The following is a 19,291-nucleotide window of genomic DNA, read 5'->3' as shown; positions in this document are numbered from 1 at the left end:
TAAATTTATAAATAGACCCCTCATTTCTCTTAAGAGGAGGACCGGAGCAAGAAGAGAATAAGAGAAGAGAAGGAAGAAGCTCCTCCTCAGCCACCGCCAGAGTTTCGCCTGACCACCGTCGGACCTTCATCGGATCACCACATGAGGCCCTCACCTCCACCGGACCACCGCATGACAGCATTGCTTATTTGGACCACCACTTGAGGCCCTCACCTTCGCTGAACTACCACTTGAGGCCATCCACATTTGCCAGACCATCGCCTGGCGTCGTTGCTCTGCCGGACCACCGCCTGATGTCGTTGCTCCGCAGGACCACCACTTGAGGCCCTCACCTCCGCCAGACCACCGCCTGACGCCGTTGCTCCTCCGGACCACCACTTGATGCCCTCACATTCGCCGGACCACTACTTGAGGCCCTCACCTTCGTCGGACCACCACTTGAGGCCCTCACCTCCGTTGGACCACCGCCTGACGTCGTTGCTCCGCCGGATCACTACTTGAGGCCCTCACCTCCGTCGAACCACCGCTTGACGTCGTTGCTCCGCCGGAACACCACTTGAGGCCCTCACCTTCTCCGGACCACCACTTGAGACCCTCACCTCCGCCGTACCGCCGTCTGATGCCTTTGCTCCGCCAGACCACCACTTGAGGCCCTCACCTTCGCCGGACCACCGCTTGACGCCATTGCTCCGTCGGACCACCACTTGAGACCCTCACCTTTGCCGGACCACCACTTGAGGCGCTCACCTCCGCCGAACCACCGCCTCATATCGTTGCTCCGCCGGACCACCACTTGAGGCCCTCACCTCCACCGAACCATCACTTGATGTCATTGCTCCGTCAAACCACCATTTGAGGCCCTGTGCTCCACCAGGACACCACCTAACCCCCGAACTTCTACCGAAGTACCGCCCTCCTACTACAGTTTTTCAGACCCTGGTCTGTTGCCAACTACGATCTTTCTAAACCCCGGTCACCTGCCGACTACGGTCCTTTTGGCCTCTGTCACCTATAATGGTCCTTCCGACCTCCATCACCAGACAATGGTCTTTCTGACCTTTGTGTCGTGCCGACTACGGTCCTTCCAACCTGCATCACCTACTATAGTCCTTTTGACCTCCATCGCCAGACAATGGTCTTTCCAGTCTCCAACCTATCGACTATGGTCGTGCCGACCATACAAACATATCTATGTTGATTATTGTAACTCCCACCTTGTAATGCACTCTATATGATGTATATTTGTGACATCAAGCCAAGGCCTTCTCCTAAGGAAGGACCTTATTTGTAATCGATTGTATATACTAGTGGATTCATTCAAACTGGGCCAGGCCCTGTGGTTTTTCCCCCTTTTCAGGGGTTTTCCACGTAAAAGCTCTGGTGTCTCTTATGAATGCTGCACCTTCTCACTTATCTAATTGTGTGTTGGATCTCCTTACAATGCTAAGACGTCAAACTATAATATTTTTTTACCGTCGCGAATACTGCAGGACACAACAATAGTGCATAATGTTGGCCATTAAAAGTGAAGCATAATATTAAGTTAAGTGTCACATAGATGAAGATAGTCAGGTGGATGAGTGACTTTACTCTTAGAGATAGGATACATAATGAGCATATACGTGAAAAGGTTGGAGTAGCTCCAGTGGAAGATATGATTAGAGACAGTCGCCTTAGATGGTTTGGTCACATAAAACAGAGACTTTCCAATTACCCGATTAGAAAAGTAGATGTAGTAGATTTGAATTGTGTTGAAAGAGGTAGAAGTAGACCAAAAAATATCTGGTTAGAAAATATTAGAAATCACATTTATTCATTAGATTTAGATGATAATTTAACTCTTAAGATATAGTGGAGAAAAAGGGTTTCATGTAGCTAACCTCATATAGTGGGATAACGACTTGTTGTTGTTAAAAAAAAGTTAATTTTTTAATATTGCAAAGAGTTTTAATACACATTAAAAATAAGCTTAGAATGGCCTGTACGATACATGAGATTTGTTTATATAAAAATACTTGAAAGGGAACTACTATTGGGTCTAACTAGTTGATAATATTCCATTACAATAAGTCCTATAATAAAAAAATTGTTGTTCCACTTCATTTGAAAGACATTCATATATTGCAATATATGTGAACTATAAATATGAGTTTCATTGTCAATATAAAAATTGTGGGGTATTTGAGTTTGTCATCAAGAGATATTTAATATTATATTTAGTCATTCTTCTTATAGGAGAGGAGATCATTAATCAATAAAGCGGGCACATGCCTTAGTAAAAATGATAGGCATTGATGTTAATGTGGACGATATCCCTTGAGCTTGTGAAGATAGCACTCATCAATTTTATTGGTGATGATAGCATAAATATTGGTATTAATAGTGTCTGTTAGTCTTATTGGCGATAACCGACGTCAATGTTGATGTTGATAGTGAGCGTCGATGATGTGTATCAATCATGTCGGTGATGTTTTAGAATAAATTTGTAATAAAAAAATTTAATAAATTTGTAACAACACAAAAAACATAACCCATTTATTGATAAAAATTTAACAGTATTATGGATAATAAGTATATGGATTAACAATGAAAAAAGAGGGCATCTTGATGCAAACTCTATATGAAGTTAGGTTAAATATTGAGTCAGTGAGGTAGTTAGCAGCAAGAGAGACCCATATATATTTGAGATATTTTGATCAATTAAGTCAAATTCACATATATTATATAAGTAAGAATCGAATCTAAGATCTCTTGATAGATAATCAAAGCTCATAACCAACAGATTAAGATGAATTGGATCCATTTGATGCGTATGATAGAAGGTTTATAATAGTAAGCTAGTAGCCATATGTGTACAACAACAACAACATTAAGCATTTGTCCCACTACGTGGGGTCGCTACATGAATCTTTTTTTTCCATTGTGTCATGTTAATAGTCAAATTCTCATTGAAATATAATAAATAAAGATCATTTCTAATATCTTTTTATCAAATTTTTTTAGGTTTGCCTCTGCATTTCTTAATATAAGTCAAATATAATACTTATACTTACCTAATTGGGTCATTTGAAGGCCGTCATTTTATGTGACCAAACCATCTAAGGCGACTCTCTCGATTCTTATCTTCCACTGGAGCTACTCCTAACTTTTCACATATATGTTCACTTTGTATATTGTTTCTAAGGGTAAAACCACTCATCCACATGAGCATCCTATTTTTGCAACACGATTAATTATTATGTGCGGACGTCGAATATCGTCCAGAGACCAACTAGAATGCGTCACGTCACCCCTATGCTCGATATTGCTCGATACTGCTCGACATAAGAGTGACTTGGAACATTCATATTGATTTCTAGACGATGTTTCTGCATCCGATCTGCACAAAATAATTTCTTCTGAAGCACAACAGGTAGCACTAAAGAAAAAAAAATGGCTTTAACTGTACAAAAGGTGTCCCAAAAAAAATAATTAAAAAATGTCCCAAAACTGTACAAAAGGTTCTGTTGAATCATGGATCTCTAATCCGATCGGACGGTCTCAAAGCATACAACTGGCAAATCGACAGATGATCACCCGCAAAATTTTATGGAGGCTGAAGAGAAGGGAAAACAAATCAGCAGTGTCCTCAAACACTGCGGAAAAACAACGCCATCGCTTTACTTTCTCATTGTCCTCCTGCTTCTCCAAGTCTTCTCCATTTCTTTACACTTCTTTTATCGATCGCCAAACCTATCCTCATTCCGATAGCAAATCCGAGGGCCTGAGGATGTGCAGCGACTCCTCCTTGTTGTAAGCAGAGCTACAGCAGTCTACGACATCATCTTCTCCAAATTCTCTGAAGAAGATCTATCGGGCCACATAGACGTTTCGGAATGGCACTCCTCCGATCCTATGTAAACTACTGTTTTTCTCTTTTGCATGATCAGCGTTGGTTGATCGGGTTGTGATCTTGCTTCCCGGCAGGATCGCGTTTGCTTAGCGGGGTTTTATTCTGGTTGGTGGTTATTGTGGTGCAATTTGTGTTCTTCGGTTGGCTTTGGACCGGTTCGATCTTATTTGATGTTGGTTTATTGTGTTTTTTAATCCACTTCATCGCGCTTTACCTTTTTTTTTGTCTGATCGGACTTTTTCAGCGCTGATGTTTTGTTGACGGAGCCTGGGTTTCTTCTGTTTTTGCCACTTGCAAAATCACTTGCGGGATTATTTTATGAGGATGACCTTTGATTTTCCTGATGCTGAAATGATTTGAGATAGTTAGTGGATACACGTGGTCTGGATGCTGGAAGAGCTTGCAGCGCCACGATGTTGTGGCTGATGATTTATCGTAGCTTTGTTGCCTTGGTGCCATGTGGGCTGATGCTAAGAGAAAGCTAATTGAGCCTGTCTTGGTTCGGGGATTCCTTAGAACCAATTTCTGCCTTAGATTTCATTGTTTGACGACTTATTGGAATGTTAATACTCATGGACCCATGGTTGGCCTGTTCAGTTGAAAGCAGAATTTAGCAAATCCTGATTTGATAAATCATATTCATTTGGGTTATAATAGAATTTAACATATTCTTTTTATAGACCTGTTTGGTTGCCAAGTTTTAAATCCAAACAAATCTCTAGATTGTTTGGTTGCTGATTTAAAGGTTTGGGGAAGCTGAAGAGGTTTCATAAATCTTGCTAAACTAAATCATTTTAAAGATATTTCCTCCATGATTTGAGAAATCCTGGATTTGAACAGAGATTTATTAAGTTCTACTAAATCAAGGATTTATTTTAGGCTGGATTTGATTACCTTCTATATGACATTTTGAAAAGTTTTTTGATAATTGTTCTTAAGCTACTTGAAGTGGCCAACATGCTGCCCTAGTAAACTAAGATGGGAATAAGGCATATCCCATGATGGCTTATACAAAAGGGCATACTTAATGAATTAGCCAGGGTCTAATGAGTGGTTGTTGTATGCAGTCTCTCCATGCATTTTAGAGATGATTTATGCAGTCATTTCAATGTTCCAATATTTTGGGATTTTTAGGAATAAAAGGCTCGAATAGTTTTCAAGTTAATTAAAGGTTGAATGTTGCTGTTGAAGGTGGTATTTTGTGTTTGATTTCTTTCCAATGAAGGGAGTGGGAGGATTTATAAAGCCAACCTCAAATGGTTGGGATAAAGCTAATTATGAGGATGATTTCCTATTGAATGTGTGATGTTTATCTTTTTAGCCATTGTTTATAATGTAATAGTACCGTTCCTTTATGACATGCACTTTTATTTGATGTTGAATGTTTTATATGAGCAATGTATAATCCCAATATGTTATGTTCTTTGGTGTTTTTTATTTTCTGAGGTTTTATGAGTTTGATGTGAGGATCAAATTTGTTATGTCTTCTCATTTTGGACTTTATTTGATTCCAAATTGGATTTTTAACACAAGGGTGTTCTTTGCTCTTAGAGACAGGATGCAAAAAGAGCATATATTTGAAAAGGTTGGAGTAGCTCTAGTGGAAGATAAGATTAGATAGAGTCGCCTTAGATGTTTTTGTCTCATAAAACAACGGCTTTTCGATGACCCGATCATGAGAGTAGATGTGTATTAGATTTAACTTATGTTAAGAAAGATGGAGGTAAACATAAAAAGACTTGGTTAGAAAATATTAGAAATGATCTTTCTTTATTAGATTTAAATGAGAATTTAACTCTTAACATGACATGATGAAGATAAATGATTCATGTAGCCGACCCCACGTAGTGGGATAAAGGCTTGATGTTGTTGTTGTTGTTATTGTGTGTCTTGCTTGTAGTGCAGCCTTTAATCATTTATTGTTCTTTTTTATTGACTATGCTAGTATTTTATATTTGATTTTTTCCATTTTAATAGCGGTTGTTTGTTTTTCCTGATTGCAATGCCGTTTAGCTATTCTTTTATTAGGCTAGATCACCTCAATCTCTGTTCATTTAATTTTGAGGTTGTTGTCCTTCTCCTTATCATCTTATTGCCTTCTTCTAGTGCCTTGGTTCCAATCATCTAATTTTGTAGTGTTCTTCTTGTTGTTAATCCTTTGATCTTCTATACTTCATTTTGCTGATCCTTCAATTATTATTATACATGTTGATTCCTTGATAATATATACTTCTATTGCTGATCCTTGGAGTAGAGATTTTCTTCTTCTGCTACTTGTGTGATTTATTAACCTTTGCTCACTATTCTGTGATTTATATATTTTTCTGTCTATTTAACTTTTGGTTGATTTTGTAGCGGGTTGGGTGTTGGAATGGTTGGTCTTAATACTTATCTTTCCCTATTTTTGTTGTTGGGTTAAGCTTAAAGATATATGCAAATACACAAAGACCCTCATAGTTCATAGTATAGGATTAGTCTAAGATGTTTCTTCTTTATTCGGCCCAATCTTTCTTTTTTTTTTTTAGGAAAAGATTCTATCATAAATTGAAATTCTATTTATTCATAATTAGAATAATAATTATGAATTCTTTTTCTTCTTCTTTTTTTTTTATCTTTCTTTTTTTATATTCATATTCTCTATAATATTCATTATTCTTCATACTCATTTTTCTAATTAATAAAAAAGATTAAGAAGGTGATCAATTCCATTAGAAATAGAAATTTTCATGTGAATCCACCATGCGCGGGTTCAATTCCCGTCGTTCGCTCATCACATTCTTTCCAATTTTTGGAATTGTCAATATAGAATATCTAATTAGAATCAAATGTATGACTAGATCCGAAGAGTCTTAGTTTAGCGCCACGTCTTTGTTCAACATCAACATGAAATTTTCTTTCATGTGTGGCTTGTGTTCGGCACCGCAGTGGACTTCTTATCATAGAAGAAATATGAAGTTGGGAAGAAGATATGATCTCCATACCATAGGTTCATTGGGATTTCATTAGAAGGGATCGAGCCTTTCTCATAATCAGAGGCGTCCCATATTTTTCATTTGTTTGTCTGTTTATTTATTTTTGTGTAATTTTGGAGGAGTTGTGATGGTGGAGTTGTTGATCTTTCTTAGGTTGACTTCCCATGTTTTATTTATTTTGGTGATGAAAGAGACGTGCTTGGTTTATCTTCACTTAGTTATCTATAATGTCCTAGTTCCTTGTACATTTAAAAAAAATATGGAAGTTATTGAGAAGATTGATAATTGAGAAATAAATCAAACCTTTTGAGACAAAGTGTCAGTGAAAATAAAAAATTTTCCGTATTAGGAATTTATGACACTTGAGTCTGGATGTACTATGCATAGTTTTATTCGATCACTCATATCCAACATCCATTTTGAGCATTTGGGAGAGATGAAAAAATGATTCCTGAATGTTAGTTCTTACTTATTTTTGGTTAAGCTAACTGGAGATGAAATAATTGGTCTGTTTTTCTCCGTCAGGACCATGGACACATAATATGAGGAGAGCTAGTTTCTTAATTTTGGAGAAGTTGGTACTTGGTAGTAAAATGTTTCGTAGTCACCTCTCAAATGAGAGTTTTTTTTAAACCAAAGGCTGGTTTTTTCATGAAAAGAATTAAAAAAAATAATGTTTGTGGATATTACATCTACATATTAAAGATTTAAAAATGATCTCTGTTATTTTTTCCTCTATGATGGGATAGCGCCTTAGATTTTTTCTAAAATTTGAGATGGGAAGGAAAAAAAATATTTATTTGAATACCATCTAACCAATCTAAGGGAAGTTATGTTTCTGAAAATTGGAAACCATTGTGACTTTGTGAGTCATTTAAGAGCATTACTCTTCCAAATTAAAGAGGAGGAAAATATTAGTTAGGTTGTTATTTTTTGCTTTTTTTACTTGATATCTGAGTCAAATCTCTCTATCACTAGAGGCGTTAAAGTAAATTAAAGAGGAGGAAAATGATAGTTGGTTTGTTAGTTTTTGCTTTTTCTTACTTGAAATCTAAAATTTATAACTTTGCATATAATATGCTCCTTGTATTAAATATTTATGCTGTTATAGATAATGTTTTTACATTGACGATATGTAGTTTACCAGCATGTCTTGAATAATTTTCTGACAAACTACTTTGTTATTTAATGAAGATGTTAAGTGATATCAGCAGGAGGATATATCTACTGAGTATACGATTTTTCTCAGTTTGCCTTCTAATATTTTTCCCTATCTATAGCTTTTTTTGCTCAAGCATTTTATCTTATGCCTTTGGCAGTGCTTTCCTATGTTTTTTTGCAGCATCCCATTAACTTTTGTTTGGGGCTTTAGTTGGTTTTGATCACCTTTTTTTTTTCTTATGCTTTTTAAATTCACCGTTTTGTTACATTCTGCTATTAGCCCTTGTTATCTGAAGAATAAGCTGGAGTAAATGTGTATCTGCTTCTTTTGGTCTAGCACAATCTAAACTGAATTTGCAGTTTTGTGATATTGTAATGAACTGGAAAACAGGCAAAAAGTCTTCTATTTTACATCAAATGCTTTTATGTGGACATGAAGTTTTCCCTTTCTTCCTAAATATATAAGACATTTTCATAGTTAATGAGGTACATTCATGAAACATTTTTGTTGTTTTTTCCTTAAGTAATATGGAAAGATCTGAATGGGCATAATCTATTATTAATGTTTGACTTGTGGCACATCAACTTTACCAACATTACAGTATGATGGTTTTTTCATTGGCTGGGGGTTCTTTTTTTATCGTTAGTGACATCTTTATGGACAATTCTGCCATATCTCAATTTCCTTAATAGAAAGGTAAATTATTAAGCTGTTTCAGTCGTTTTGTTCTTGATCTGAATTAGTTGGGCAGTGTTTTAAGGGATTGATGATTCTCGACTGCAATGATCTCAAGTTATAAAAGAATTTTTTATTTGGCATACCACTAGAAGTAATGCATCCCAATTATTTAAAAGCACTGGTTTCTAACACTTACTAATATATCACTTGTTAATAGACTCTAGCCATATATGATTAATCCTCTCTAGTTTTAACCTTTCGCTGTTCAAAAACTTTCATGTCCTAATTTCTTATCAGTTCATTCTCATGCATCAACTCATCAACTTCACTCTTCAACATTTCTCATGAAGTGATTGCAGACGCATTGTCATCCTTGGTTCTTTACATTATTGCACGCATAGTCTTTATTTCCTTGCAGAGAAAAAAAAAAAAAACTTATTTTCACTTTACATTGTTATGATTAACAATTGCATTTTTATTTCATACAATTATCATTTATTTGTAGTGATATAGTGTATTTTGTCATGAGAAAATTCCAGCATAAATAACAAAATGATAATAGACGCAATTAGTTAAGGGAACATGGGAACACTTGTTTATTACTTTTAGTAGATAAGTGAATATGCAGCTCGTTTTGTAAAAAGGTTAAGGGAATATTCCTTTTAATTTAAACGTACATTTCCTGCATATTGAAAAAATTAATTAGAAAGGCATATTAATAAGACCTAGAATGTGGTGGGACAAGTAATAATAAACAAATGGTAGGTATACCTAGAATGTGAATGTGGTGTATGCCAATAAAAATCCCATTATAAAAGCAAATATGGAAAATAACTATGGAATAATATGCTTTTGATGATCTTATAAAATTGAAGAAGGTTATTAGAAAAAAAATTCTTTCACATAATGTGTAAATACAAATGTAGCAAGCTAGCATAAATTGTATGGTAGAATTTTTTTAGTATTTATTTTATGAAATTATCATTCTTCATTGTTATTTGGTCATACTTGTCATTTTAATTAAGAGGGATATGTACACCCATGTTCATCTTTGTTAGGTTAAGTCATCATGAGGATCTATATTACGTTCAACAAATCGTTGATTGTGAATTGGTTTGACTAGTTTTAACTCAAAATTCATCAAGATTTAAGTCACCTAAATCTTCAAGTTGTCTTTTTGATCTTCGTTGTTCTAGTCTTGATCAGCCACCCATTCGTTGACTTGATATAGTAATTTATGTCATTTAGTCATTGCTTTCTTTTTAACCTTTCCATCTTGATGTACTTGGAGAATAGAACTATGTACTCTTTGAAACCCTTCACAACAAACATATTCCTGAATAGGCTCAGGGTACATTTAATTTTCTATTCACGGTGAAAAATGATAAACAAAATGATGCTCGCGAAGGAGTTTCATTTCACTTGAACATAAATGAGATCAAAGAAGTTCAGGATCTTAACAACATTAGGGAAAAGTTAGTACTTGTAGATTGAGTTTCAATTGATTCCAGTAGAGCAAGTTAGGGAACTTGCAAATCTTAGAAGCTCTCATAGTAAAGCCCTTATGAAATGAAATTCTTATAGAAGGTGTTTCTCGTTTTTATATTTTACAAACTGAGCGAGCCTCCATTCTGATTTTGGGTAAAGACTTTGAACTCTTGATCACTAAGCCAATCATTATGGTAGTAGGAGCTTTAGAGAGGAAAGGAGGAGGAAGAAGAAATGAAACGGAGGAGGAAGAAGAAGACATGAAACGCATGAGATGAAGAATGATGACGAGGTCTTATTTATAGGCAAGGACATAAATGGCCTAAACCACCATAAATCACATTAGTGAAATTATTTCACTCAGACTCTTATCACAATTGTTGATATAATTGCCTAATCTCTAAGCCAATACTTATAATTATTACTTGTCCATTAACTAGTTCAATTGATGCACTATCTTTGGCCTTGCAAAATTGTGACATCATGATCAAAGACCGATTTTATAATGAAGTCTGGCTTTGTTATGAAGTCCTGATGTCATCATAAAAAACGACTTCAAATTATAAGTGTGACTTCCGACAAAATATGATTGAAGGGGGAAGAATTGAGTTTGGGTAATAAAAGGCTGACTTCATAAAAATGAGATCAGTTACATAAATGAAAACAATGAGAAGGAAGATCTGAACTCAATATTCTAAAATCTAAACATAAGAAACTGCTTATAATAACAACAAGCCTTTATTCCACTATGTGAGGTTGGCTATATGAATCATTTTTCTCCATTGTGTCATGTTAAGAGACAATTTCTTATCTAAATCTAATAAAGAAAGGTCATTTTTAATATTTTCTAACCAAGTCTTTTTAGGTATACCTCTATCTTTCTTAAAGTCAAATCTAGTACATCAACTTTCCTAACCGGGTCATCAGAAGGCCGCCATTTTATGTGACCAAACCATCTAATACGACTCTCTCTAATCTTATCTTCCACTGGAGCTACTCCGACCTTATCATGTATATGCTCATTTTGTATCTCGTTTCTAAGAGTAAAGCCACTCATCCACCTGAGCATCCTCATCTCCGTGACACTTAACTTAATATCATGCTTCTATTTTAATGGCCAACATTCTGCGCCATAAAGAATTGTAGGTCTAACCACCATCTTATTGAATTTTCCCTTAAGTTTGAGTGCTACTTTTCTATCAGACAACAAGCCCGATGCATTCCTCCACTTTAACCATCCAACTTGAATTCTACTAATAATATCCCCATCTATTTCACCATCACTCTGAACAATGGACCCAAGATATCTAAAACATGTACTCTTATTCATGACTTGATCGCCTAAAGTAAAAATCCCCCAACTAGATCTATTATTACTAAAATTACACTATATATTCAGTTTTAGATCTACTCAAACTTAAGCCTTTAGACGTTAAGGTTGACCTCCATAATTCAAGTTTACATTCAACTCCTTCTCTAGTGTTATAAACAAGAAGAATATCATTAGAAAAAAGCATACACTAGGGTACAACCTCTTGCAAATGTCTAGTGAGAACATCGATGACTAAAGCAAAAATATATGGGCTTAAGGCTGATACTTGATGTAATCTAATTGAAATAAGAAAATACTTGTTCAAATCACCTTGTGTTTGGACACAAGTAATAGCTCCTGCATACATATCTTTAATGATTTGAATATAAGCATTATTAACTACTTTTTTTTCAAGAACTCTCCATTGCACTTCTCTTGAAACTTTATCACGCGAGGGCCGGTTCTTTCAAACGCACCTGAATCAGCGGTTTGACGGCTCAACCGATAATTGAACTGGTTTTTGGCCGGTTTGAATGCAACCTGGCTCTAATGGTAGGACCAGACATGTCCTTAGACCGGTTCCCGGTTCAACCGGTTGAACAGGCTGGTCCGGTTCGATTTTTAGACCCTTGGTTGGGACACTTGCCATTGTTCTTCCCGAACGGATCAAAGATACTACGACGCGAGGGCTTTAAATTAAATATTTCTGCTCAAATCAAAGTTACAACTACGCAGGTCTTCAAGTTAGTGGTATTTGTTATTATTATTTTTAGACATTTTTTCAAAAATCTGGCAGCCTCTTGATGTCCCCTACCCGTAAAGAGAGGTTGGAATGACATTTGTCGTTGTTTTTCTTGCCTGGATCCAAGATATGACGACACGAGGGCTTCAAATCAATATTTATTCCTGGATCAAAAAATAACAATGCAGGTTTTCAAATTGGCAAGTACTTATTTTTTATTTATTTATTATTTTTTACAAACACTCCTATGCTGCATGCATACGAGAATAGGAGACAAAAGGTTCGAGTGTGGTTGATTCGATCGGAGCTGGGGACGAGGGGTTTGGATAATTGGATCGAAGATGAGCGATGTCAGACCGAAGTGTGGGATCGCAGATTGGGGGCTTTTGCGTGGGTTTGCGGGTTGTCTAGGATCGGGTTGCAGGACAGGTAGGCGGATTAGGTTTAATTGAGGGAGAGGGAGGTCTTGCGGGCATGAGGGAGTGTGGTCTTCCCATGTGCAACTGAGGGGGACAAGAGAGGATATCAGGCTCGGCCAGGGGTCCTGCGTGCTGAGTCAGGTCGAGCGCTGGAGGCTGGGGAGGATTGTGTGTGGTTGAGGGAGACGTGCTCGACTACGACCGAGGGAGACACAATTGAAGGAGTCGGGCTCGGAGGTCTTCCTTCGGCTTCCTGTGTATGTGTGTTACACAAAGAGATGGAGGTGGATTGGTTCGTAACGACGTGCAGTTCTGCGGGTCTGACTTGCGGAATAGAGTTGCGCTTGGAATCCCTACGTGTGAATATGGTGGTCGGGTCGATTGTCTGGATGGTGGGCTAGCGATTGGATTGGGTCAAGCATGCAGCTGAGGGAGACGAGAAGGAGAGAGTGGCGTTCTGCACGTGATTGAGGGAAAATGAGAGAGTCGAGCATGCTATTCTCCGTGTTTGTGTGTGTCGAATGAGAGGGTGAGTGGTTCGTCTGAGAGTTTTATTGCCGTGAGGGGAGTTACAGGAGGCAATGAATGGTTGCGTTGGTTGGGGAGAGAACATGTGTGAGTTGGGGCCACGAGGTGGGATGGGTTGAACAGGCTAGTCGGGATGAAGGCTCAAGGGGTCGGGTTTGGGCGGATTGGGTCTAAAGGTGGTTAGTGGTCAACAAACATCCTCTACTGGAGTGCTTTTCAGAGCACCTTTTAGGTCAATCGTTGGAGGCCCTCTCTATTGCGTAGATATTTGCATCATTAAAGGTCTTCACGGCATTGCAGTACCCCCTCAAGCCTAAAGTTTTCTTTAGCAATCACTTTGCTTTGTGGACTTAACTCTAAATTTTCCTTATGATGCTCGATCTTTACATTTTTTTCAATGGAGTCATCAACTCTGACGCAAATCACCATGAAGATAGTGAAGCTTTTTTACTTCATTGTCTCTATTGATTTCCTTTTGAGTTCATTGTCAACTACAAAGCTTAAAAGGTGCTCAAATTTCTTCATCTTTGCAGAAGACATGAGTTTAGAAGCAATTTTAAAGCAAAGAACCGACTGAAGAAAAAATAGATAAATTTTCACAATGAACCACAAGCGATGCATTTATGAGCATTTTTTTGCAAATGCATTAAATCACGTGTTAAACATCTATGTACTTTGTAGTGCCAATCGTTTAGATTAAGTCAAAGTCACCAAGATCAGATTGGGGTTTTTGGGAACTTTAATTCTCAGTGTACTTTTTGGCTTCTGTGAAGGAACAAGTGATTCAATGAATTGACTTGCATTCATATTAGCTTGCTAGTAAATCAATCCACATTAGGTCTTGGACCGGGTTTAACCATTCCTTCAATACGAACATGAGCTGAACGCATTAGTGTTCAAGTTTGTTTATTTAAGAATCGAGTATTTAAAATATTGTTCAACTTTCTTTGTTTAGCTAATTAAACGATCACAAACGAGCTTTAATCGAACCGAACAACGAGTAGCTTGTCGAACGTTTGGTTTGCTTGCAGCCCTACTTGAAGTATATATTTTACTTGCATTGCACCCAATTTAAGTATAAACATGATTCTATGATTTTTTTGTTGGCTGATTGAATAGTTTAGAATTTAGATTAAAATCAAAGAGCATTTTGATCCACCAGTTTGGCTCGTGTTTAAAAGTGAAGGGATAATAAAAAGGGATGGATACATTTATTTATATAAGAAATAAATTATTATTTTAATAATTATTTCAAATATTTCTATACGCGTTGTGATCACAAAAAAAAAAGTGTTTACCTTGTTGTCTCTCTCCATGTACCTACTCAATCTTTTGTCATTCTTCTCCATATGAAGTAAGGTTGACACCTCCAAATACTTCAAAAAGGGGTTCCAACAACATTTGACACCCCGTTTGATGAATATTAACCAAATAGGGTTTGATGTCACGGCTACATACTCTCTGGACTTCCCTCTGGTGGGCGGGGTCAACACATAATGGCTCAACGTGGATGTAAGCTGGGAACAACGAGACCCATAAGTAGAGAAAGACAAGGTTTCCCTTGCACGGGTGATGAATAGTGAGATCTGCTTCTGTGAATGTTTCGAACAACAAGAACTGCCCTTGTGTGACTGCGAACGATGAGATCTATGCCGTCCTGGGTGAGATTATGCTAAATGATAATTGAATGACTGAGTAGGCAGGGAAAAAATGTTGAGTTGAGTGACAATCATATTAAGTGTTAATAACCTAAAAAATAATTAAAATTATTAACTGTTAATAACCTTTGGGCTAGGCCAATGGGGGCAAAACCTTAAGTGTCCCGCATGTCCGCCATGGGCATCATGTAAATCTTTTACTCGGTGTTGAAACTTTGTATCACTAAAGTATCTAGTAAACTCTTTTTAATATTTCTAAGATTCTACTCTGAATCTCTTTCTCTTTTTGAATCATCTCTTTAGCTTTCTTGACTTGCCCTTCTCTACGAAGTTCAACTGGGTCTTTTGAAGATTTATTCACTTGAGATAATTAATGGAGACTTGGCTTGTATTTCTCTTCCCTTTTACATTTTGGATTTTTTTTCCCCTTATCTTTAGTAAGTTCTTGGTATCTTTTGACAAACAACATTGAATCGCAACATGCCTTGGTTGCATACATATGCATACAATGACTATTAAATCTGTTATTTCCAAACGGATGTATGTGAATATGGTAAGGATCTCAGATTACCCACTACTAAAACTTAGTCATGTCATTGTTAGGTTCACTCCTATTTGTGAGATTAAAAAAAGATTAGCTTTATATTTTTTGACATTCTTTAAGCAATAGCATTGAAAAAGTTCAATTTGGTTTTTGAAGATTTAGGGCGTAGCACTTTTCTCTTTCTTACTTCTCAAGTGTCAGGTTGTCAGCTTGTCTTTAACCTCATTCCATATTCTGTTTTTCCTTTATGTTACTTGCATTCCTTACGATTTTTGTTATTCTCTTCATTAGACATTACCACACTTTCTACTTTTATTTGTGCAAGGCGTAACCGACAATATTCTATTAAATTTGGTTGCGCTTAAAAATCAGCAGGGTCAACTAGTCCCCTTTTTTGGTTTTAATACAACTCATTTAATTGCTTAGTTGAGTTATTCACTTGCGTAGTTCTAATTTTGGTTTTGCGCAAGTTGGTTGTTGTTAATTATTCAAAATATTCAGCCCTGCTGATCTGTTGTATCCTTTAGGTTAGGTGCTTCTCCTAATTTTCTGTTTGTATTGGAAACTTGGTAGAACTTTTTTTTATGTATTGTTTTTTAATAAACTGGCCTCTGTTTGATGAGAATGTAAAGCAGGCCAAAAGGTTTATAAAAATCATTACTAGAAAAGCCTAAATAAATTCTTTTTTTTTGGGAAACCTAAATAAATTCTTAATGCCTAAACTTACCTATCTTTTGTATTTTTTTAATTTTATCTTTATGTGAACGCTTCTTTAGCCCTTGTATTGGCAGAACCTAATGCATTGACTACACTAATTTTTTGGTACATAGAAAGTTTAATTCCTTTAATCTCCTTATAAGATAGAGGTGTTTAATTCATCATAAGTTTTCTTAGATTCTTTAAAAGCTCATTGTTAGACCCTTTAAGAATATTGGGTATAGTTGCTTCAATAAAACTTTTTGTCAATCTTGTTTTGTAGTCCGGCTATACTGGATCACCTTATGGAATAAAAAAGTTATGTTCTGTATTTGGGTCGTAACTAGGAAGTGACTTTTAACAGATTGTGTCTTAAATATCTGGTGAACTACCCTGTCTGATGCAAATGCATGATCATTGTAGTTACCTGTTCTGATCATTTACTGATGCAATATCGTTCTTATTTGCAGAGGCATAATCATTGATGTTTCCTCTTCTTATAATGTGTTTTCTTTGCTACAGTCAAATGCGTCCTCTGGGATGGGAGTTGCTGATCACTGCCGGGACACATTCTTAGAGCTACAAAGAAAGAAAACACATCGATATGTGATTTTCAAAATTGATGAGAAGCGAAAGGAGGTGATTGTGGAGAAAACTGGAGGTGCTGCTGAGAGCTACGATGATTTCTTGGCATGCCTACCTGAAAATGATTGCCGATATGCTGTCTATGATTTTGATTTTGTGACGCAAGAAAACTGTCAGAAGAGCAAGATATTCTTCATTGCTTGGTAATGTCTTAACTTTGGGCCTCTTGATGTGTTGTTTTAAACTCTGATGTTTGCATTTATGAAGAACGCATCATTTAGCACCCAGAGGAAATGGTTTGGATAAGGGTAATGGTGATGAGTTAATAGTATGAATATAGCATCTTGATAAATGGAATATTTGCTTTATGCATATAAGATTTAGAATCTATAAATTAATGCAAGTATATGATATGACCTTAAGGGGCTGGCTGTTTGCTTCCCTTATATCTTAAATGCCATGTTATTTATTAGTAGATGTCATCTGTTTGGCTAGTTGATTTCATTAGATTGCAACTAGTGATATGCTGGTCTTAATATGGCTACTTTCTAAATATTGGCTGACCAGTATCTTGGTGGCTGGTAGAAATGAGAAGGCTGGAATTATGTTTGGTCATTCTAGTCAGTACTATATTGAGAAAGAGAGCGTAAAGTTTAGATCTGATGAGGACATCAGATTTCGACATGTGTACCGTCGTCGTAGCTGGAGATCGACGGCTACGATCCAGAGTCTTTACTTTTGATATATCTTGTATTTTATTTGTTCTTGCATTTTTCTATTTTTCCTAATTTACCCTTGTGGGTATTGAGTCGCTATTGTAGCCCCGAGGGCATTTATGTCTTTCTAGTTTTCTTTCATTTTGGCCTATTTATAGGAGGCTTATTGCATTGTAATTGATGATGAATATTGATATGAAATTTCAACTTTTGTTTTGGATCTCTGTGTGAGTTCTAGAGAGAGTGGTGAAGCCTTGGAGAGGCTCAATTGAAGTACCCAACAGCCCCTGCGGGTGAGCTCTTGGTTTCCCTCTATCTCTTCTTCTTCCCTCCCCCCAATTTCCACCACCCGAGCTCCCCTCCTTCCTCCCTACCCGACAGGCCACCACCACCTCCCCTCCTTACATCCCCAACACCACCAAGCCCCACCCCAGCCTGCTGGCCTCCTTGGCCGCCCCACCAGCCTGCCAACCACCAAGCCGCCGGCCGGAATCCACCCAGCCCCCACCGTACCCAAGCCACCCACCGGGCCTCCCTCTTGCTCACATAATTCGAAAATTCAAATTCAATTACCTTGATTTCCTCTCCTAAATTTCCTCCTAGCAATTAGGAAAGTTTTCTTATTGAAAATTCAATTAATTTAATTGGATTCAAAATCTTTCCTTTTGCTAGAAACTATTTAGGAAACTTACTAATTAGATTAAATCTGAAGTTAAATTCAGATTTGATTTAATCTTTGTTTATTCCCTTGTGGGCCCACCTAATTAACACAAATCCCGTCCCTCCTCCCTATATATGGCCGGCCCCCTTTAATGTCCCCCTCTCTCCAATTTTCATAAATTGCCCTCAATCAATACTCTAATTACCTCCCATAACTCCTCACCTCCCATTAATCCTTTTATTTGAATTTGAATTCAAATTCAAATCCTTCCCTCTAATTTCACTAAATATGATAATTAATTTCAGATTTTCTACTACTCCTTCCTAATCCCACCACAACCAAGCCGCCTCTTCTTTCCCCTCTCCCCACCACCTCCAACCCGAGCTCTCCCCCCTCTCTTCACCCTCTTGGCCGCACCTCTCCTAGGTGACGGTTCATTCACCTTACACCACCACGACGTCGAGATCCGTCCATGACCATGCATGACTGATCCGGAGCTTGATCACGGCTTTGATTACAACGCCCAAGGAGCGATCGACATTCTCCTCTCTCCTTTCTACGAACCCGATTGGGAATACGACGAAACGGTGGAAAGATACGTTAAACAAATCCTCTACTGCCTCGCCGAGACGATCAAACTCCAACAACCCCGAGCACCGTGGATTCTCATCGGACGACCACCCGCTCCTCCAACTCCGGCTCCTTCCCCGCCGATTAGTCCCCTCGGCATCACATGTCTTCTAGTGGCATCCCTAAGTTTGCTTGCAACCTTCATCCGCTAAGCCGAGTGATATCAAGAGTGTATGTGAGGGATTCCAAGGTGAATGATCTAGATTTTAAACCATGGATTTTGCTAACGTGCCATTTGCTTCACGTATTTGTTGCTGATGTAATTTTTCTAGTCTCCTATTACTCTTAATTGTAATCAATTGTCGTTACTTAGTTATTCCGTGGAATTTTTCAAAAGTCTATCTTGAATACGCTTCATTTATGTTTAACTACGCCAAGTTCACAATTTATTAATTTCATGCAAGCAATTCTTGTTTCACCACATTGTTTCACATCAAAATCACTCTGAAATGGATGGCATTTACAATAATACTAAATGAAATAAATAATTTTGGTAAATTGCATTGATTTTTTAAGAACACTGTTGATGTAGGTAATCGGTGGAAGATTGAGATGCAAGAAGAAACACACAAACAAGGGAACCAAATTCGAGCTCAAAGCTCAAAATA

At 37.2% G+C, this 19,291-nt stretch overlaps 1 protein-coding gene across 1 annotated transcript in view; it reads left to right on the top strand.

Moving 5' to 3' along the window:
• Positions 1-3,609: 3,609 nt before the first annotated feature.
• LOC110092801 (actin-depolymerizing factor 11) overlaps positions 3,610-19,291 on the top strand; it is a 29,654-nt gene continuing 13,972 nt past the window's right edge. Inside the window, exons 1-2 of the mRNA XM_020817471.2 lie at positions 3,610-3,896; positions 16,614-16,879. Of these exons, the coding sequence (XP_020673130.1) occupies positions 3,876-3,896; positions 16,614-16,879 (287 nt within the window). The 5' untranslated portion in view covers positions 3,610-3,875. The remainder of the gene's footprint in view (positions 3,897-16,613; positions 16,880-19,291) is intronic.

This window comes from Dendrobium catenatum, unplaced genomic scaffold, assembly GCF_001605985.2.
Source record: "Dendrobium catenatum unplaced genomic scaffold, ASM160598v2 fragScaff_scaffold_665, whole genome shotgun sequence".
In the NCBI taxonomy this organism is placed as follows: Eukaryota; Viridiplantae; Streptophyta; class Magnoliopsida; order Asparagales; family Orchidaceae; genus Dendrobium; species Dendrobium catenatum.
The sequence above is the reverse complement of the archived record's forward strand: the minus strand, read 5'-3'. Positions and strand labels throughout refer to the sequence as shown.